The sequence below is a fragment of the Xiphophorus hellerii genome, chromosome 5, assembly GCF_003331165.1.
Source record: "Xiphophorus hellerii strain 12219 chromosome 5, Xiphophorus_hellerii-4.1, whole genome shotgun sequence".
Lineage (NCBI taxonomy): Eukaryota > Metazoa > Chordata > Actinopteri > Cyprinodontiformes > Poeciliidae > Xiphophorus > Xiphophorus hellerii.
In genome coordinates, this window is record NC_045676.1 from 12,843,134 (window position 1) to 12,866,233 (window position 23,100).

Consider the following 23,100-nt stretch of genomic DNA (forward strand, 5'->3'; position numbering starts at 1 on the left):
ATATCTTGTGTGAATGCAAAACAGTGGCCCCGGTAGTGCTGCAGTCCAAAGCCAATGTTTTTGCCGGAGGCTAAATGTAACCATCTGTTTTGGAATTGTTGATAAAGGACAGATAAATCAGAAGATCAAGATTAAGATAGAGGAGAGAAAAAGAAGCAGGGAAAGAGGGTAAAAATGTGTGGAGAAAAGAGTAAAGAAATTCCTGGTTGGCAGCCTTGGCTTAGAGCTGGGGGGAGGAGGGAGCTGGGAGATTTAGGTAGGTAGATGAAGAGGTGACCAGGATGACAGGGAATGCTTCAGTGAGTATTGAGTGAAGATGTGAAGTTACAAAATGAGAATGCATTCTTAGGTGTTGCCCGAGGGTGGCAAGCCAATGGAGGGGAGTACATGGAAGGAGGAGATGAAATGAAAAAGACAGAACTGAGGTATGTACGTCTGGGGTTAGAAAAAGAAGGAACTTCTCTTCAAGAGTTAAACCAGCTCACCCTCTTCAGGCTATCCTGGTACGTGTGTGTGCGTGCGTGCGTATATGTGTGTCTGAGTGAGAGAGAGAGAAAAAGAGAGAGAGAGAGAGAGAGAGAGAAATAAGAGCTTTCTACCTGCCCAGTTAAAGAAGTTACATAAATCTGAGTGGGCAGGCCACTGCCTGCAGCAATGCTCCAGATTACACCACTGACCCAAGCCTCTTCCAATATATGTGTAAGTGTTTACATGTGGATATGAGTATTTGCTCAATCTTTGTTGGGTCCCAATTGCCCAGTGATATCAGAAATAGACCTGATAAGAGATGCCTACCTAAATGTGAACAGACGTTCAAATGTGAACAAGCATGCGGAGTGAGAGATGTATCAGAGATGAGATCAAGCTGACCCCCTCCAGCAAAGGCATTAAAATAGTTGAACTATCTGACCCTCACACATACTATGTGTCTGTGTAATCACACGGTTTACTCTCATGGCCATCACATGCATGTATAGTGCTGTGGAAAATATTCACACCACTGAAGTTTACTCACATTTTCTTGACATTACCCCCACAAACTATGTATTGTGTTGGGTTTTTATGACAAACCACACAAAGCAGTTGTGACACATGGGTTTTCAAATTTTGCAAATGAGAGTTTGAGATGTGTGGTTTGCGTTTGCATTTAAAGTTCATCCCTTAAAAAGTCAACTTTTTGGTGATTTTACTCTCAGTATAAATACGGCTGATGGCCTTTGAGGCTTTGTTAGAGAACATTGTAACTCTGCAGGAGCCCAGATGAGAGAATATGTTGACAGGATGACTAAGCATTCTTTGTTGCACAAAAAAAGCCATGGGGAGTTGTTTTTAAAGTTTGCCACAATCCATGTAGGGTAAACTGGAAACAAGTGGAAGGGGGTGCTGTGGTCAGATGAGTCCAAATAGCAGCTTTTTGGCTGACATACAAAATGCTATATGTGGACAAAACTAAAACAGCACATCATGCTGAGCATAACATCCCCATAGTTAAACATGGTGGTGCCAGCATCCTTTATGTTAAAGAGATAGGGAAGAGTTCATGAAAAAATGGATTGACAATTCTGGAAGAAAAACTGTTGAGTGAATGATACACATAAATATTACTGGACGACAAAATTAACACATGACCAGAGCCTTTTGAGTAGCCCAGTCATAGTCTACAGTAGATCTGAATCAAATTGACAATCTGTAGCAAAAACTGAGACATGTTTTTCACAGATTGACTCCATCCAGTTTTTATGAGCTGAAGCTGATTTCCAAAGAACATGTAGAAAATGTATGTCTCAAGATTTGCAAAATTCATGAATACATACTGTATCCCCCAAAAGACTCCCAGCTGTAATCAAAGCCAAAAGTGTTTCTGCAAAGTATTGTCTCAATCTTCAGACGTTTTCTTTTCTAAAAACTATTGAAAACCATGTGTAATTCCACTTCAAGGTCAGGCATTACCTTGTGCCGGTAAACCCCATTAAAGATGTGGCTGTAATGTGAAAAGATGTGAAAGTATTCCAGTTGTTTAAGTCCTTTTGTAAGACACTGTAAGCCAGGAGAATTTTAATATTTTTACTCATTCATATAGATGCTCACAAAGCCAAACAAACTTTGCTTTAATGATTCAAGCTACACTCGAAATCAATGGCTTGTTCCTAATATATCACAGTAATTGCACTGCATTACCATAAAGCTGGTTCTTAATATCCCAACAGTGCAGCGGCACAAATCAGACATACATTATTTAAGAGTCTCTCTCCTCTTTTTGAACAATAGAGTAGTATTATGAGATTGGCTACCAACAGCACTCAAGGAAGAAGGGAAAACAAAAAACTCTTTTGTTGAACATCACCCACACTATTAAACTTGAAAATAAGCACACAGTCCCCCAAAAACAAAAAAACTGTAATCAAAGTAATGCAAATCTGCCTGCCAATTAAGCCCCCAAACAGCTTTCCATGAGGATGAAACGGTAACCTCTAATTGGCTGGATAAGTGAATGCTTACATCTGAGCCGAGAACCTGAGACGGCTTGGAAAAATATGCGCATCTCATGTGCCTTGCCTGGGTCCGTGCACAGAAACACACAGCTGTAGTGAGCATAGTGTTGAGATCACAGACAATTCATGCACGGTCAAGGGGAGTCACACAAAGTATCACCGGTAAGATGAGACGCAATGGCTGAGTGTGTCGACACAGATATGGTGTATTGTCTGGTGGGGATACACACACACACACACCCCACACATGCTCATTGACCGGTCAGTCCCTTTTAAAAGTATGAATAAAGCTTTGGTCGCAGTGTCGTGTTAACATGAAAGCTTTCACGGTTGTTAAAAAGAGCAGGCTTTGATTAGAATGTGATGTGTGAAAGTGTTTCTTAATGCCGGCCCGTGCTGACAGCGGCGCTTTTAAATCCAGCAGAGCCGATGCAGGGAGCCTTCCGTCAAAAATATGTTGAATCGACGGTTTCACCTCAACAAACTCCCCCTGGGTTCTTTTACTTTTCAGGGTTTTTTTCCAGAATTTGTTAAAAGACAGGAGTCAAGCGTGTTCACCAAGCGCATCCACATTTAAGTAGATCTGAACCACAAAGCTGCCGCATCAGTGGGGTTTCAAGGATGATCAAACACTGAATTTGAAATTGTTGACTAAAATACTAACTGAATGTAAAAAACCCACTGGTTTTATTTTCATTTGAGTTATCAGACATTGTTGCAACAAAAAAGGATCTTTGTAACTTTTACTGAAGCAGTGCTGCTAAAAAGCAGATTGATTATTGCGAGCAGCCAAATAATTAATTTGTTAGCCATATGAGGATTCATGTAGAATGTAATTAAATACATTTAAGGGCTGGATCTCTACATTTATGTAGGCCTCAAAGTTTACACTTGTCTGTACAAAGTTTCAAAGTTTGTCACAAATGACCAATATTAAGGCAGAATATTTTCCTAAAACTTTAGATAATATGTTTTTATTCATATTTTTGGCTCACACCAACGATACTTTTAAGTCAGATAACATGAAGGTCTACCTCAGTTGTCATTTCAGGGAGAAGCAGCAGCAGCTCCACAACCAAGTCCAACCATCTATAAGGCCACCCTATTAAGGAAGCTCATTTCAGCTGCTTGTATTTTGTTCTTTGGTCATGAACTTTATTTGATAACCAAATGTGAGGATTAGATTGTAGATAGGCTAGTAGATTGACAGCTTTGTCTTCTGACTCAGTTCCTCCGTCACTATGACAGAGCAGCCCTGAACCACTAATTCCTTTCCTGCTCCGTCTTGCTGTTACTCATGAATAAGACACCAAGGTATGTGAACCTTTTAGTTGTGAAACTTACATCTGACCTGGACTTTTTAAAAATATAATTTTAACATGCATTTCTTTAAGCAGTTGTTTTTTGTTGTTGTAATTACACCACGGAACAAACTTACTTGAAGAGCTACAGAGTTGTGAAAAAATATTCTCCCCTTATTAATTTCTCCAGTTTTTCCTTCCTGGTTAATCTTAAGTTTTTCCAGTCACCATGAAACAGTTCTGCTATCGGAGAATGATGACCAGAGTCAATGCAAAATGGACTTTTCAAATCAGAGATTCATTGTAATATCTTTTTTCTTTTTGTCAATTTTACTTTATATGCAGACAAATATCTTTGAGACACAAGGTCTCATTTTCAAGAGTGAGCAAATTAATCTGGCCCTATGTCAAAAAATAATCATTATGGAGAATGAACAAATATTTAGAATCAAATATTTATGTTCTTATCTTGTTCCGATAACATGAAATAGGCTGATAGATCTCAAAAAGACCAGATAATATTTTGATATAAAGAAATTCAAAACAGAAAGAGAGAACGTTTTTGACATCCATCTGTCTGGAAATAACTTAAAAGTTATTTCTAAGGTTTTGCGACTCCAGATAACATTAAAAGCTATCATTTGGAGATAAGGAAATTATGGAACATTGGTGAACAACATTACAGCATTAAAGCCTCACTTGCTTCTGTAAAGGTTAATATTCAAGCAATGCTTCTGCTTGCTTTTCCTTTGTGCGACTTGCTGCCTTCACCACACAACCGCACAAAGAACAACTCAATAATAACTTTTCACAGGTTTTGGCTAAAGTAGCTTCCCTCTCATTTGTATCCTTCACCCTGCTGCTTAGTAACTGCATTGAATACTAGTGTTATTGTAAATAATCTTGTATAAGGTTTTACCATATGATCAACCACCATCCCATACAACTTCAGTTAATTGGACTGTTTAAAAAATCATTCACCAGAACATTATACAGTGAATGTTCCATCAAAACATTCTGGATATGAATTTGCCAGACATTCCCTTGAAATAGGGCAGACTCTTGAGCAACTGTTCAGCTCTGAGAGACTCAACTGAAAATGACTTCTCAGTGACCCTTTTCTAACCCTGATACTTAAAAATAATTTTCAAAGTGGATTGCAAAAAGGATCCAATGTACACATATATTCTTGAAGTGTTGTGCAAGGTTATCGATAGAAAAGATTTGGATTCTACCCCCGCGTTCCTCATTAACTCTGCTCCTTCCGCTCAATGGCCCAACTTTGCACTCTGTCTCTAGTGTATCAAGCACATACACACACGCAATGCGCTCACATACTGTATATTCACACACTCACAAGCAAGAAGCCTGTTTGCATACCAAAAGCATACTTCATAGCTTCGAGAAAATGAAAGCCATATTAATTATACCGTCCACATTTGTGCGCACGCATTCACACAGCAGACTTACAGAAAAAGACAGAGCAAAGGAGAGGTTATTTTATGTTTTTCCTCTGCGTCAAAGAAGACAGAGTGTGAATGATTGAGTCTCTCTGCGTCAGGGAAAGAGGGAATGAGAAATAGCGCAGAGGGAGAGAAAGAGTGCACTGTCTTCCTGCTTTAATGTGTGCATGTGCGTGCCTCGGCGTGGGTGTGTGTGTGTGTTTGCGTGCATGTTGTCTACCCAGCATAACGCCCCCTCTGTGTCCCCGAGCCACTCTCTGTCACTCACACACACTGAGCCTATTGTCAAGACATTGGGCGAGGTGCCCCAAGACATTTCGGTGGCACTGTGTCTGTCACAGGGGCGATAGGCCTGAGATAGGTTCACACAAATGCACATACATGCACGCTTGAAGTCATGCTTTCGTCACTCAGCAGGACATTCAACGATCAAATGCCCTTGATGCATCGGGGTGCACAGTCAGCCCCTGAATCGATTAAAGGTCACTATGCTGTTAGACGGAATCAGAAAGAATAGCATATTCACCATGTCATTTATTATTTGAGCACATAAAAATTAAGTACATTCATAAAGTAATAGATTTTAGAATTTAGAGTTGACCTATGTGCTACATTGAAAAGTATTTGGCAGCAATTTTCAACGAAGGTTCTTAAGGACCTATCTTTTGCAATTTTTTGATGTCTAAAAATTGTACCTGAATCAAATGGCTTAATTACCTCCTCAGTATGTGAAGTTCTTTAGATTCCTGCTAATGACCTGATTATTTGACTCATGTGTGTGGAAGCAGAGACACACCTATAAGTTGCAGGATACTGGCAGTCAAGGATTCAGATTGAAGACTCTGGTGCATGGCAAAACAATTATATAAAAGCAAAACAAACCCCTTAACTGTCACGAGGCCACTGGCTTCCTTGTGGATCCTCTGACTTGCATGTAAGTGATTTGTGGGTGACAGTTAAGGGGTTTTAGCAGTGTAACAACTAATCTAATCCAAAGGTGTGCATGTAGCATGAACAAGAGGCCTTATTAAATGTCCGTCATCCTAATTTATGCTGATCAGTCCATCTTTTTCGTGAACAGAAATACCTCATGACAGATTAATTTGTCAAGAAGCATTTCTTGTATGCTACTAGCTGACTGTCAGCAACAAAAGGGGATATGCAGCAGTTTCTCTGCTGGAAAATTGTGGTGATTTTGAAGCTTAATTTTTAAAACCTCTATATACGTTGATAGCCAGGGTACCCCACCCTTGCTTAATAAGCAAGCACCTCTGTTTAATAACAGCGACGAAGACAAAACCACAAATACAGAAACTACTGTCTGTGTTGTAGTTTTAGCACTCAAATTTTATTTTTTAATCTTGTTACACACTGCTTGGTTGGAGCAATACATCGCCTCAATTATGTTTGCTAGGAATGAATTTCTTACCAGGTGTTGTTACTCTGTCGTAACTTTAGAACTTGAATAGTTTCTGCTAGCTCCTTTTTCAGACTGCAGTTAAATTAGATTTTATTTCTTCTCAGAACAGACCCTGTCAGAACTTATTTACAAGTGATCAGACCAAATGTGAGTTTAGACATCACAATGCTACCGGCTCAAGTTGGAAGCAGCCAGGATTCCATAACTGTAATGCAGCTTTCCAATGTTCGGCTCCTTCCAGATTTGCTTGTACAGGAACCGCTCCCGCCAAAGTGGCAGTAGCCAATTTATTTCGACGTCTGTCCATTGGCTATTGTTCTTTGTGGCTTTTCCTCAAACTGTAACAGTCTGCTGGCAACAGGATTGATTCATTCTCAGCTCTGTCTGGCACAGTTGCACACAGAGCAGGAAATTGAACTGAGTGGCCAGAGTACAGCAAGCCAAGATATAGCTCTAAATCTCTATTTTCTCAATGAAGTTTAAATATGTGTTTAAGAAAGACAATTTTATTTTCTGTGTTTTATTCTGTACAGTTCCTGGATTTAGGCATTTGTACTGGATAGAATGTAAGTAAATGGATTTGAACTGAATCTCTTAACAGTTGTTTCAAGCTGGCCCACGTTGACATGGATACGTTGCAAAAGAGATTTTTTGTTGCGTTTGTGTGTTTTGTTCAAACTCTACCATTTTGGTGTGATTCTTAAAAACCTTTACAAGAGTGGAGATTTTTTTTAAACTCTATTTTGATGGGATATTCAAAGATTATTACAATTGATAACTTTGAACATGGGGACTTTCATTTTTTGTGATAGAAACCATAACAATGTGGAGTTGCATTTTATGGATTATACTTTTATTTGCCTGAGTCAGTTGTGATCAAATTTCAAATGTAAACTTAAAATGACTGAAAGGAGAAATTATGCAAAGAACACACAATTTATAATGGTTTCGAGGTGTTCAACCTGCAACTTATTTAACCAAGTTCACATTTTAACCTCCAACATTTTTATAGTTCTGCCAACTTAGAAAAGTAGCAATTTGTTGTCCTAAAAGGTAATTGAATTGATGTCAATCACTCAATTTACATAATTTGGCCATGTCTACATGGGATGATCGCTAAATATAGCAACAAGGTCAATAAGCTGTTGTTAATGTCAAAATTGCCACTACCCCCTAGCTTGGTACAGGTATTACAACATTGTTTTCATTGGATTCTCAAAGAGCATGCAGAAGTATTAAAAAAAGTTTCTCTTCTGAAGTACTGGAACCAAGTTCAGTCTGGTCAACTTTAAAACTTATGCTATCTAATTTTGTTCATGTCCCTCTACACACTAGAGTCCATTATTCAGCCCAGATTGTGTGATTACACTGACTGCTCATACAGACAGTGGCAATAATACTCCCATTCAAAGAGTGGTGCCAAACAAATAGCTCTAGCAAATAAAGGAAACTGCATCTCAGCACAAGTCAAAGAAGAAAAAATAATAAGTAGCTTTTTTTAAAAGAAATGCAGAGAAAAATGACCTCTGCTCTTATCCCCATTCGGATGATAAATCTATCAGGGTCTACAAAAATAATAATAAAAAATGGATTATATCTTGGTTAAAAAATCAATCTGTGCCTTTTTTAGTTACCGTATTTTCCGCACTATAAGGCGCACCACATTATAAGGCGCACCTTCAATGAATGGCCTATTTTAAAACTTTTTTCATATATAAGGCGCACTGCATTATAAGGCGCATAGAATAGACGCTACAGTAGAAGTTGGGGTTACGTTATGCATCCATTAGATGGAACTGCGCTAAAGGGAATGTCAACAAAATAGTCAGATAGGTCAGTCAAACTTTATTAATAGATTACAAACCAGCTTTCTGAAAACTCCGTTCATTCCCAAAATGAACAGTTGTTGCTTCCTCCACTTCCGCACCATTGATTCGTTCATGTTAAATTCTCTCGCTGCTGCTCTATTCCCGTGTTCTACTGCGTGACTGATCGCCTTGAGTTTAAACTTTGCGTCATAAGCGTGTCTCTTAATAGGAGCCATTTTGGGGTCTTTACACAAAACCCAGTGTGCACCGCGCGCTTCTTCTTCTACGGGGAAAAATGAAGTCGGCGGCTACTTTCCCCGTTTCTTCTTCTACGAGGGAAAATGAAGTCGGCGGCTGCTTACCGTAGTTGCGAGACCTGTTGTGGCTCAGTATTGGTCCATATATAAGGCGCACCGGATTGTAAGGCGCACTGTCGGCTTTTGAGAAAATTGAAGGTTTTTAGGTGCGCCTTATAGTGCGGAAAATACGGTAGTCTTCTTCTGAATAAACAACTTATACGTCATCTGATAAACAAATAAATTGTACAAAAACAGACACCTGTGTGGTCTCAGGAAAACTCACGGGCTTTCTTTCATGGACACGGAGAGGTTCTGCATGTCGAAGCCTTTAGGCTAAGGGGGATATTGATCCTAACTAAGCTTATTGCTGTAGTGCAAAAAGATTTACAAATATGCTGTATTTCCATTTTGTGGTCATGTCAAAATGCAAATTTAATGCCGCTTTTTCCTGCAGTGCAACATGTGTGTACTTGTGTGTGACTGTGTTGGTGTTTTTGTTTGTTGGGGCCATTGTGGAGTTCATGTTTGTTTGTGTCTGACAGCACATTAAGCAAAGCTATCTTTAACCTTGCAAAAAGGAGTGACACTGATTCTAAACTGACAGGATGGATTTCAGTTTGACACAACAGAGCGCCATGGCAGCCCCTGTCAGCTTAGCCCATACGCCCATTTTTACAAAAGACAGGAGCGCCACAAAGCGGTGCGAGTATCTGTGCAAGACAGAGAAAGTCAAGAAAAAAAATGTGAGAAAACATAAGGAGAGCTGAAAAGAATATGATAAAGAGGATAGTTTGGAAAAGGGCTTAAGTGGAGACTGAAGCAATATGGTGTAGAATGAGGTCAAATGCTGAAAAAGAAAAGCCATGAGGGATGGTGGGTACGTAGAGAGGGAGGGGACTGAGACCTTGCTCTTGTATCCAGATGTCTCCGAAGTCCCTTATTGACTCTGTCTATTGTTCACTGCAGCAATCCTAATCACTCTCAACAGGGAGTTTGTTTTTGCTGTTTGTGCCTGCTCATCTGTCACCCCTGTGTCTGTGAGATCACGTATCTATAGTCACGTCGTCGCTTTTACTTTTCCATATTCTTACCCCCACAGAGAACTTATTGTCTGCTCCTCATCTGGTCATCCTAATGCACAATAGAAGTGGGTGGTGAAAAGACTATTGCTCACATTGCTCTAATGGTCCAAACAAACGCACACACATTTACACACAGAATGGCTCATAAATTCTGTCTAAATAGCACACATGCATATGCATGGTGTTCTCTCACTCACGCATGCACACAGAAGGCCAGTTGTACGCCACCATCATGTTTGCATCTTTCTTCACAATGACTCCTGTCAGTCATATTAAAGGAGATGACTGTTTTAAGGACAAGCAGTGGAAAGTGATGAGTATCACCATCACTCACACAAGCAGGCACGCCAACAAAGAAGCTAATCAGAATCACGGGTATTTGTCCGGAAAAGCCTAGCTCTATATCTCACTCTATTAGCTTTTGTTTTTTGTTGTTGTTTTTTTCCTCTAGCGCACAGACAGCCAGAGCTACACAAAGGGGGATAAACATTCAAAGGGGCCGATACCGTGAATAGAGACAGTGATTTCCAGCGTGTATCTGCAGGCTGGAGAGCCCAGATGGAGACAGGGAGAAGGGAGAGAGCGCATGGTGCCAGAGTGGACAGCTTGATGGTAACAAAGCCGATGCAGTAGATCCACACTCCCTCTATCTGTCTCTGCAGAAAAAAAAAAATACACACGACACCTGCAAGCAAACAAACAAAAACAAAAAAAACAACAACAAAAAAACCCTGAAACTCTTTAGGGCATCATAATGGACATTAGCTGCAAGGTTTTAATAAGTGAGAATTGTAGTCTCCCCGCAAGAACACGTTTTAAGGGACAGGTGTGCCAGAAGGCTGTTGGGAGTAGCAGTCCCAGCGTTGGCCACACGGTGGCCTGCAGAAGACTGCAGCAGTCTGAGGAGGAGCGCGAGGAGAGAAAGAGAGGGTCCGCATAGTGTCGATCAGATGACCTCGCTGCTGCAGTTAATGTTCTCTGGCGCTCAGACACAAGGCTGAAGCTCTGCCGTATACTGCAGGGCTGCTGTTCTACAAGCTGCCGTGACGGAGGGGATGGTGGCTGTTGGGGTGCGTGCGAGTGTGTGTACAAGGGAGCAGAGAGATTAGCAAGGTGGAAAAGTAAAAGAGGGAAAGCGAGAGCATGACACCAAGAAGGTGTGTGTTATCAAAGCAATTTTCCGTTTCTGTTAGCAACTCTTTTTCCTTGCATCATTCTTTGTCTACTTCATCCTCTTTTTCTCTTTGTCCCGTTCTGTTGCCCTCATCACAATCCCCCTCTCCTGCTGCCGCACTTGCCCCCCTTTTCCAGTACCTCATGCCCCTTTCCCTCCCTCTTTTCCTCCCTCTCTTCTTTCTCTCTCTGCAGTGCAGCACAGTGATTATCATTCCTCTCACAGAGTCAGGCCTGATAGTCAGATACTGCTGAGCGCCCTTCTACATCACCTGCTTCTGGAGGGAGAGACTGAGACAGAGGAGAGGATGGAACGGCAGGGAAAGGGAGGAGAAGACTACTAAGATAGAAGAAAAGAAAGCAGGGAGTGGGGAAATAAGAAGAAAGTGTGCAAGAGGTGGAGCAATTGCAGAGATTTGTGGCAAGAGGGAAAGTATTGTGGGGGGCAGAAGTATATGAGGGAAGGAATGATCGTGCTGCAGAGGTGGTCCCAGTGCAACATACTGCTGCATAGTTATAAATGTGTGCGAGTGTGTATATGCACACCTGCACGTGTGAGAAGAGGCAAGCAGGTGTGCCTAAATCTTTGCGTTTATGGTATTTGCATGGAGAAGGTTTGCGTGTGTTGTGGTAATAAGGCGCTTTCAGCATCTGGGAGTTAGACTCACAGAGGAAACGCTGCTCATATTGCTACATCCTTCCCCTCGCGTGGTTCCAACCTGCTGCGAAATGATTTTCCGCATTCTGAAAATACCACAAAAGACTAGTGTTAAACACAACTTTTTGTCTCTTACTTTATAAAAGCAGAATGTTGTCATATTTTATTTTACTTTGTTCCTGTGTCTCTATTTTATTCGTTTCCATTCAGAGCTTAATAGGTATCTGTTTTCCTCTTTGGGATTTTTTTTAGCCTGCAGTTTACTTGAGTGACATGCAGCTTTCAAACTTTCATGGTCCAAATTATTCCTCCATCACTGAAAAAGCTGAAGTTGAAAGTGACATTTTTTAAAGCCTAAAACTTATGTGGTTTTTATTCTGATTTAAAACTTTTCCTTGGTCTGGTCATGTCAAAATGCAACTGCAAACTGGAATGCAAACTGGAAGAAGTCATGTCCCTCTGACAAGGTGCTTGTATTATTGTACCCAAAGATCCAATAAAAAATCTTCTTAAAAGACCTTCAGAAAAGCTTAAAAAACAATTAAAGAATGCCATTTTAAAATGATACAACAAAATTGAGCTCTTTGAGAATAAAAGATAAAGAAATTAGGTTAATTTAAAACCTTTGGGATTTGGATATATTTTTTAGGGACATTATGATGTTTTCTCTTTTTTTTCACTTAACTGAAATCATTGCTGAACCTAGAGGCACTTTAGGGACTTTGGATTTTCTCTTCTAGCCATACTTGAATTACTTTTTGCAGACAGGGACCATTTGTGTTGAGGAGACAATGTCTTTGAGTTGGTCTTGCTTCTATTTTGTATACTTGTCTATTCAGTCAAGTTAGTTTATGATGTAACCGGGGCACTATTCTTTTTGATATAATATGTAGAAACTGCATTTTAACACCTGTAAATTCAACCCAGCTTTAAGACTAATATATATTGAAAAAAAACTATCACAAACATCTCTTCAGGATACTAGCTTATCGGCAGCAAGATATTTTTATTTTTGATTTCACAGCTTTTTTCCCTCCTGCTGCCTTTGATGCACAGCTTAACAGTTGACAAGGAAAATGTTGTAAAAGACTTTCTCACATTTATCAGTAAATGCTGCAGAACAGCTGAGAAGTCTGACCTGTTAACTCAATCAGTGACTCAAAGTTTATTTTAGTTTTATTAATTTTCTTACTTGCCTTGCTGGTATGATGAGAAAAACCACAGCAACAAAGAGAAGTGTTGATAATTGTTGAACTGTAGTTGGATAGTTGGGAATGAAACACCCTAGATAATCAGGAAAATTTCTCACCATTACACTTCACACTTAAGGCGTTGGTGTGAAAATCCCTAAGCAGACAAATAAGACACCTGGAATGGCTACAAAAATTTAGGTGGTGAATATAATTGTAAGAAAGAACAGTGAGAAATGGTATAAAAAATGAAAGCGAAGTCAAGTGAAAGGAAGTGTGAATTATCACATAATGTATATTATGTATTGTATGTACAGCATATAGCAATGTTCACTTCAATTCAGCTTTGTTCCATAGCACCAACTCATATCATCTCATGGTACCGTACAAGATGGGCAAAATCCGGTTAGGTCCAAATTCAATTCAAAATAATCCAACTCAGTCTAACATGATCCAATCGTATAGTAAGATTCAGATTAAATTATATATTACAGTTCAGCCCTAATCATAGCAGCACACAGTCAAAATTTTTTTATTGTCCAGAACCAATAAGGGAAAAAAATAACCCTAACCCTAAGAAAAGTCCAGTTGAATTTATCAAGCCATTGACATTTTAATAAATCCCTCATCAAAAGCAAGAATGTGGCAACTGTGGAAAGGAATGGCTCCCTTTTAACAGAAAGAGACCTGCAGCACAGCCAGGCTCAGTGAGAGCAACCATCTGTGCAACTGACGGGGGTTGAGAGGACAGAGGAAGGCGACAGAGCAAAAATTAACACACACAGAGCAGTTGATTATGGGAAGCAAAAAAATTAGATGCATAGGATATAAAGCAGAATATATTATCAGAATAATTCTGTTTGTCCAGGAATGAAACAAATCTAAATCAAGAATTACTGAACGATGAATACTTTTAATGGGAAAGAGTAGCAAGGAGAGTACACACAGCTCGTGGTAGCAATAACTCCATCAGTGGATTTGTCCAAAGAGACTGAGGTAAAAATATAACTAATAAGTCAGAAGATACTGCAGTCAATGCCAGTAGCAGCTTTGTTTTTTACTTCCTCCAGCAAAGAGACACAGCAAAGCACACTGAAGAATCGTGTTATTGGAAGCGTTAAAAAGACTTTATACAGAAAGCATTCATTGTACCTCTTTCAAAATGACATCATATCTTCATAGATGTATCAATTAAACATGTCATTCTGTAAATATATTTAGATTCACTTGTGCTTTATCTGCTCCACCTGACTTACTTTTAGAACTCACGATGTGGGAGGACAGTTTCTGTACTCATATTTGCCATCAGCGTTAACAGAACATGATCTCTGAGCAGAGGCTAAACAAGAGAGTGGAAGTAAAGGTCATTTAGGCTGATCAGCATTCCAGGTATGAACTCTGGACTGTGTCCATGTGGTGTCAACACAAACAGATTAGTTTTCATTGTTTGCTGTGGGAGCAAAGGGCTGTATCACCTTACATATTTTCGGAAAGCTGAAGCTGCAAAGTGTTTATGACTGACACTTTATCAGCAATGCTACTATTTAGGGTTGTAAATAAGTGTGAATGCGTGTTATGAAGACAGAGTGTTGGGCTCTTGCACTAATCTGTCTCTGAAAATATCTGGTTGTTGGGAATCACATTATAAACACATTTTCACTCATTTCATTAGGTTTTCTGCAAAGTGGATCTTTGGGGGTTTTTTTCACATTAGATTTGACTGTTGGTGTTATTGGATCCTTCTGTCCACTAGAACTGATGAAACTCTCATAGAATTCCTTCAGTCTGGCCTTTTCATTATTTAATGAGGGTCACAAAATCCAATTTCTGGCTTAAAGCAAAATCATATTTTAAAAGTATTGCTGATGCTTGGCATCAACATTATGATGTCCTCCCAAGCCCAAACCATTAGGGACAATTGGCAAAGAAATCACAAAGCTAAGCTGCTCATTCAACATGAGGAAAATCTGAGATGTCTGCAGGGAGAGATTACCAAAAGGATCTCAGATATCTGCTTGATTTGTGTGGCTCATTGAATTGTCAGATTTAACATACACACACACAAAACATTGCTGTGATAAAATACCTTCATTAATTCTGAATTGTTTTGTGTTTTTTGGACAAAAACAAATGCAAACATGCAGCTACTGCTTGATTAAAGAAAGATTGATATTAGAGATTGACAGATCAGACATTTCCTTATCCTGTGATTTAGTAAGACCTTAATCTCCTGGTACTGATTTTAGACAATTCTATATTCTTTTTAAGAACTGTATTCAGCAACATACAGAACTTTTTTTTCTAAATTACCTACCATGAAAGTCAGTAATTAATGTGACACAGCAGCATTTTAACCGAATGCGTGTGTAAGAGAGCAGAGCATTTTACTGTTATAAAGCAAGTCAGAATTATTTGGGGTTGACAACCTAAATAATTGATATTTCACAAATCAGCTTATTTATCTCATGTTTAGACCTGTATAAAACCTTTCTCTAAGAACTTCCATATATGGCAACATAAGAAACAGAGTAACAGCTGCTTAAATATGGCAAAAGCCCTGGATCTGGTTCTCTATTATGCAATGTTCGCATATAATAGGAAGCTACTGTTTCATATGACACCAACATTGTATTGTATCCCAGCTCTATGCTGCATCCTGGATGACACTAACTAGCTGAACAAAATATAAACAAGTCAGAGGGTTGTTTGTCCCAGAAGCAGAATTTTGAAGCCAATTCTGCATGACCTCCCTCGACCTCTGACATTGTGCTTTGGAGATCAGCCATAATATGAGCATAAATTAACCCGACCAGTCAAACTTCTACGAGATTCATTGCAAAACCCCAAAATGAATTAGTTTATGTGCTCTTGAAATTTGGAATTTGGACCAAAAGGAGTGTCTGGATACGGTAAAGGTCAGAGTCCTTAGTTAGATATGAATTATACATCATATTCTCAGTATTTTTCTGATTGTGCCAGAGGTAAGTTAGTGACTTGTAACTTTACTTTTCATGTTTGTATTCTGACCTGCAACCTGACCTCAGTTGGCATTGTTACAAGCAAGAAACATGCAAAGAATGAAATGAGAGTTACAGCGTACTATATGTTTATAACCAACTAATAACGAATAAGATCAGTCGCTATGGAGCAACTCTGTCCTGATATTTAGATGATGTGAGACAGGAAAACGAGCCAAGATCCAAAGGGGGGGAAATGTGGCTCTTGTCCTACAACCATGTTTGTAGTTCTGGTTTATGCATAAGCCGCATCCTGTCAATTCATTATGCAGACCAGAATGAAGCAGGGCACAGTCAAACAAACAGGCACTCAAGTCCAAATACACTAACACATGCACAAAAACCAAGATGCACAGATCCACACACACACACAAATGCATTCAATATGCAGACACATGTAAGGAGAAGAGAGGGAGACTGTTAATTAACTAGAGCTCGTTAATTCTCTTTGAACCGACAGCGTGGAGGTTTACACACTAATTACCTTGATGGCTGAGCCAACCTGTGCATGCACACGCATATGCCGGTCTTCACACTACAAACACAAGCGCTCTCGCAGGCTGACATAACACATCTTGCAGGCTTTTAGACTTTCACACTCGTACACGGCCATAAAACACAAACATAAAGGTGTGAAGTCTCACTCATACACATGAACATATGCACACACTCATGTGTACTGCTGAAAGAAAAAAAACTCTTGCCCTGAAATGAATTCTATATTAAGAACTTTTTTTTTTTCTCCTTCTCATTTTGCTTCAGAGCAAGATTCAGATGGTTGGGTTTATTCTTAGCTCAGATCGTGCGTCTTTTTGATTCACACTGATAGCAGAGTTAGCTTCAAACTTGCTCCCATAGTGGAATGGTCCGCTAAAATGTTTGCACAATACTTGCACACATAATCATTTTTACATATTCACCATGTCAGAGAACTGAGGCTGTCATGTCAGCACCAAACTGTAATTGACCGGATCAAATTAAGAGGAAGTATTTTTATGTCCGTCATCAAACTCAATTAATATTCCATCAGGGATAGATTTATAGCCCATACTGGACCTCAGCCAGTTTATACATATGTTCATGTGTGTTTATGTGCATGCGTGTTTTCTCATAGCTACAATATTTATGGACTAAGATTTAGCAGATATATGGAACTTTTAGTTTTATTGCACATTTTTAGTCCAAAAAATGAAGCACACATTAAAATAGCTAATATCCTTTGTAAGTGGAGCTGCAGCTATGAATCAAATTTAAGAATTACAATACAAGAAGAAGGAAAACATCTGAAGAACATTGTTTAATTTTTTTCCAGTCTTTCCTGTTGACATTCCTCATTATTACACACATTGAAATAGCTCTTACTATAAGAAAGGTCAATATGAAACTTGAGTTTTCACATTGACTTTTATGTGAAACAACACCTTACTGTTTGAAACAAGCACCAAAATATAAAGAGATTTGCATTTTAAACTGTATTTAGCATTAACATTCCAAATCATCAGTGTCTGCGTATTTTCAAAAGCAAATGCAGCCTCCTTAATTGTTATATTTCATAAATATTTCACACATTTCCAAATGCATCGTGTACCAGGTGGTAAAAACTCAAAAGGATAAAACCATAGATTTTGCTGCTCTGCATTCAGCCTTCCTGTTGTCTGCGTTGTCTTGCTCTCCCTCTATTGCAACCTCAATGACTCACAGACATGCATCTAAAAATGCAAAAAAAAAAAAAAAAAAACAGTTTCTAAAAGTTTAAGTTTTTACTGGAGATTTCACTTCATTTTAAATGCCTTACAAATGCTGAAAATAGTCAACTTAGAGTTTCCCCTGTCTAGAAACGTCCACAACAGAAATTATTGATGTAACCACAACTTGATAGTGCTTGAGTTTTGAGTTCTGCTCTTTATTCCTTGACAAAAGCTGAGAAATGAATATGCTAAAGATATTATCCTAAATAGACTCTAAAAACATTTGGACAGAAAAACATATGAATTGTATTAATGGAGTCAAATATGTGTCGACAAGTTAAGCAGCAGTGAGAACAAGCCAAAAGGACCAGGGCAGAAGGTCTACAGTGTGCAGCTGCTCAAATGTAATTAAACTAAAAGTAGCCAAAATATGGCATTTGGCAAAAGAAGAGAAGGTTGTCAAAGAGTTCAAGACTTTGAGTTTGGAAGGAGAGCGTGAGAGAAAAAAAGAGGGGAAATGGGGTTTCTGACGGTGGAGGAGTTATGGGTCAATAAACCCTGCTGTGGGGGAAGCGGAGAGGGACCTATAACGAGGTCAAGGACTTATCATCGATCTGCACATCATAAAGCTGACTGGCAAGGAGAGAAAGAAGTGGAAGACGAGTAGAGGAAGTGAGCCAAAGGAACAGAGAATATGTGGATAGTTGTGAAAAACAGAAGTTCAGCTTTAGGGGTAAGAGTCATGGGGAGAATAAATTGAAAATAACATTATTATGATGAAGGAAGGAGAGGGGGCAGCTATGGCCAGTATGGAGGAAATTGAATTAGATGGATTTGTGGCAGAAGAGCTGAAATTTGTAACAGAATGCTCACTGAGAGCAACCACATCCAGACTGCCAATACCAGTAACTCACCGTCGGTCGATCGAGGCCCGCCTTGTGTTGCGGGTTGGATCTCACTGCAGTTTTTTCTCCGATGCAACATCACACACAAGTTATCAGCATTGAAGTTTCAGAATTGTCAGAATTTCACAGTTACTGTTACCGCTCAAGATTAACGAATTACACTTAGTGAACAAACTCTATAACTGCGAAAAAGTAAATATTTAAAACAATTTTTTAAAAAGTGTAATGGACTTAAAAAAAAAACCCACATTGCCACTATTTGATGGATCCCAACAATAATCATAAGGAGTGTCACAATATTTCACACCTCAACATCTCAGACGGCATTTTTTTTCCCTTGTCAAAGTTAAGCCCATTGGATGTTGCTTTTCAGTTGCTGTCACAAAGTCACTTCCTCTGGTGTAGTAAGTCTAACCTGTTACCATAAGCCACGAATATAAGAGATTTTCACTCTGTTTCTATGTTTGTGACTCTCATTCTGCAGAAAGGAAGGAAGTGGTTCTTGAATTTCCCTGCTTTGTTGACAGAGTCAGAAAGATCCGTTTGCAGATTTCATTACAAGAGCATTGAATAGGGCAGCATCACATTTACCATTTCATTGCAGTTTAATGCTTGTCTATTTGAACTTTCAATGCAAACAGACAAGTATATAAAGAATGGACTATGAAGTACTTTACATTGATGACAAATTCTTTAAAAGCACTGTTTGGGGAAAACCAAATTTGTTTGAGAAAAACTTTGCTTCCATCTTTTTCTAAATATTTGTCAGTAACCCTTTCTTCCTTTTTAGCTCATATCTTTCAAATAAAATTTTTCTGTACTTGATGCAATGCTAATTGATAGATTAGCAATTGTTACAACGTATTCACTGAACTTTGGCAAACTTTGCACACAGCTGCTGCTGACTTTGAACATTTTAGTTGCATCAAAGCAAGTTTTGCTAAAATGTAGTAAAACTATATTTTAGTTTTGCAAAAACACCGGCTGACCCTGTTGTTCCTGAGCCTTTATGCATCTTTGTGGACCAGAGTCATTAACCTGGATAGTGAAGTTTGCTACACAAAAGTATATTTCTTGCTGCATATAATTCATAAAGAAAAATTCCATATGTCCTTGCTCTTTTTTTATGCAGATAAAATGAATTTGTGTATTGTAAAATGTGCAAGGTGAAATGCTAATTTATTTTTATATTGAGGACAGTGTGCAGTATATTTTATTTTGAATGGAGTACATTTTTATATTCAATTAGAGTTTTTTTTTATTATCTTTAAAAGAGTAGTTGGTGATAGCAGAGCACATTTGAAGAATTTCTAGTAGGTACTTTGAAAATCCAATGCCAAAGTCCTATTTTAATCATTTAATATGTGAGAAACACAAAAAATGGGTTAATCATCTTTGATTAAGCACATGACTCTTATTTAGAAATATAATTTTAAGTCCTTACAAAGCTACATTATGCAATGCTGTCACACCAAGGAAATGGTTTAGACAGCCTTTTAAGTCAAGCAATAGTGAAAATATTTGTGTTGACATTTCTTGTGTAAGAAATCCAACTGATTATGATGAGATCTCAGACTCACTTTCACTCAGAGTCAAATTCGTTCATACACTTTCCATTTCACTCTGAGTCACATTCTTTTATGCATTTTCTATTTATTTTCCAGAGGCTCTCCTCTGAAGAGGTTACACTATACTTGATCAAAGCTGGGGCACTAAAATGAAAATTTTCTTCATTGAAAGTCAGGATGAATCCATTGAGATGTTTTTTCACAAGACTTTAATATTATGCTCTCTGTTACTGTTGTTGGAGTCACTTTTATCATCTAAATATTGTTAGCAAGTCACAGACAATATTAGTTCACCATTAATCCCCTCTTTCTGACTTAATTCTGCTGTGTACCATCTTGTCTTTTTTAGTATAAGCATTTCAAATGTTTAATTTTCTTCTGTGCTTGGTGGAAGAAAAAAAAAATTGGCACAGGTTTAGCTTTTTATACGAGCCGTCCATCAGCTTCCCAGCAGATTATCCAGAGGTGACATTCAAGGCTAAAGTTATTCCACGGTAATCTTTTTCTTGTCTCTGTAGCCTTCACTTCCTCACCATACACCGCATGTTTCAAAGCAGATCTAGATTTAAAAGCTTGTAATTTTGTAAGCAGATAAGTGAGTCTGAGACGAGATAGGATGGGTGTCATATAGAGATGGGCTTCCTGGTGCAGAGCGATCCCTTCAGGCCAGACTCAGTCATTTAGCTCTCTGATATTTTCTCAGCGTGAACTTACAGTCTTATTTTCCATCCAACCTCAAAGCCGCTGTGCTAACAAGACTGGGCTGATTTGTGTTTGAACATCACAGTGGTCGTGCTGCTCACTTTGTGTGGATGATATACTGAAAATATTCACTGAAACCACCTCGGCTGTATGCTGCCTAATTTGTAGATGCAAACATCTCTGTAGATGTTTCACAAATGCCAAAACACTCTTCAAAATAAAAATAAGAAATGTATATATGATACAAATCATCAAGAAATCCAAATTAAAACACAAAGTAAAAACAATGGAAATAGAACTATTGTTTTTTATGATTTTTGTAAATGATTCAAAACAAAAAAAAAATCATTTTGCTTTATGTAGTAGCAAATGTAACCCGTATATTGTGCAACCATGTCTTTTAAGATATCTCTCATATCAAAATTTCCAGATTTTCCTAATAGATCTGTGGAGTTTCTCCAGGAACTTTGGGCTTTTGAGACTTTTTTAATCATAAAAACTTCAGTGCCTGAGGAAATCAAATGTCACACAGACCTGTAAACTGCAGAGATGAGGTATATGAAGAACTTAACTCTAAAGTGTCGATAACTTAAGACTCGCATGACGTAACTATGGGAGAAAGTTAGAATCCACCTCTCGCTCCCTCACCCATAATATGATTAAGCTTTTACAGATTTATTTATGAATCCCTGAACACCTGAGTCTCAGAAACATAAACAAGGCTTTTTATTAACATCAGCACATTATGCTGTATTCGCTGACCAAAGGGAACTTAAATAGCATCAAAACGCTCATCGTTTATCTGTCTTCACTTACTTCAGTAGAGCACAAAATAAGTGTTTTTGAGAGTGGACTCCATATTATGCAGCTGTCACGATTAGACACCAATCCAGATCAGATGTAAGAATCTTCTGGGCAGGCCAGTGGTTTGTAAACACCAGACATGTCCAGCAGCATTAATCTAAACTGGGATTAAAAGGCATCAGAAAACTTTGATAGACCCCTGTGATTGGTTGATGACTATTACACTGCATTGTAGCTGCTAAACCCATAATCAAGGAGAACATGATCAGATAATCTCAATATGTCTTTGCAGACCCTGCCCAACAGTCTAATCCTCAGATTTAGAATCTCAGATTAGGAATCCTAGATGATTAATCCCATATTGTGTTTGTACGTTGCCTGCAGGGGACCCTTCGCCGGGTGACCTTCTCGGTCGTGAGCCAACCTCAGGACGGTGGTTGCTATGACAGTGGCCTGGAAGACTCAGAGACACCAAGCAGCAAGAGTTCATCAGGACCACGGCTGGGAGCTCTGCCACTTCCTGAAGAAGGCTACGAGCGCACAACGCCGGAGGGCAGCGTGGGGGAGGAGGAGCACGTAGAGAACGGTATACTGGCATTCCGAACATAATTAACCATTCTGCCAAACTAATTCATTGAGCTTAAGATGCTGCCAAACACATTCACTGAAATATTTCCCCTCTCAAGGCTATGTACTTTATGCCAAGAAAGGCTTAGAGATATTTTGATTACACACTCTCTTTCTATCACACACAGAAACAACCCAGAGAAAGACTTTCATTGGAACCTTGACTTGCTGTCAAGGTCCCAGGAGTCTTTATTCTTTCTCTCTTGATGGAAATGTGTTTTACACTATAAAGCAGTTGTCCTTTGTGTGTCTGCAAGCACCGCACATCAGGATTTCTGTGTGAGCAAGGCCTCTGTGTATTATGTGAGGAGATTTTTAGAAAAGCTAATGTGCGGCAGTGTCTTGTGCCAGAGTCTCATCCATGGCCTTAAGCCTCTCTGTCAATGACAAAAAATTCCCTTTGTTCCTTTTTCCACTGCAAGTCTTAAAAAAGCTAGAGCTGTGGCAGCACAGCAAGGTCACCATGCCAATGGTAGGTGACTAATTGTTGGAGGGAGGGGGTTAAGTGTTATTCCACTAAAATCATGTTTTTTTGTGTTTTTTAATCAAAATTCGAATTTCTTTTGGACTGTTTCCTTTTTTTCATGGTCAGAAGAAGACAGGATTCATAAGGCAGAATATGTTGAATATTTAAAATGCCTTTCAGAAGAACCTTTTACAATTTGTCAATCTACAACCTCAAACTTCAATTTTTTTCTAGAGATTGGGGATTTTAGGAGAGTTCAACACAAAATATATTTTTTCTACTATTGAAAACCTGAAAAATGTCCATGCATTGAATTCAGCCCCTCACCACTCATTCACTCTGCCTCTGCCCTGAGTAAACACTCCTTTTACTAAACTGGCCTTTTCCTTCAAATACAGCAGCAAATCTGTTAGGGATAACTCTCTACTAGGAAATCC

General features: G+C 38.8%; 1 protein-coding gene across 1 annotated transcript in view; it reads left to right on the forward strand.

Moving 5' to 3' along the window:
• The window catches only part of pcdh7a (protocadherin 7a), a 57,443-nt gene that overhangs the window by 26,177 nt on the left and 8,166 nt on the right, over positions 1 to 23,100 (forward strand). The window contains exon 5 of the mRNA XM_032562470.1: positions 21,955 to 22,156. Coding sequence (XP_032418361.1) covers positions 21,955 to 22,156 — 202 coding nt within the window. The remainder of the gene's footprint in view (positions 1 to 21,954; positions 22,157 to 23,100) is intronic.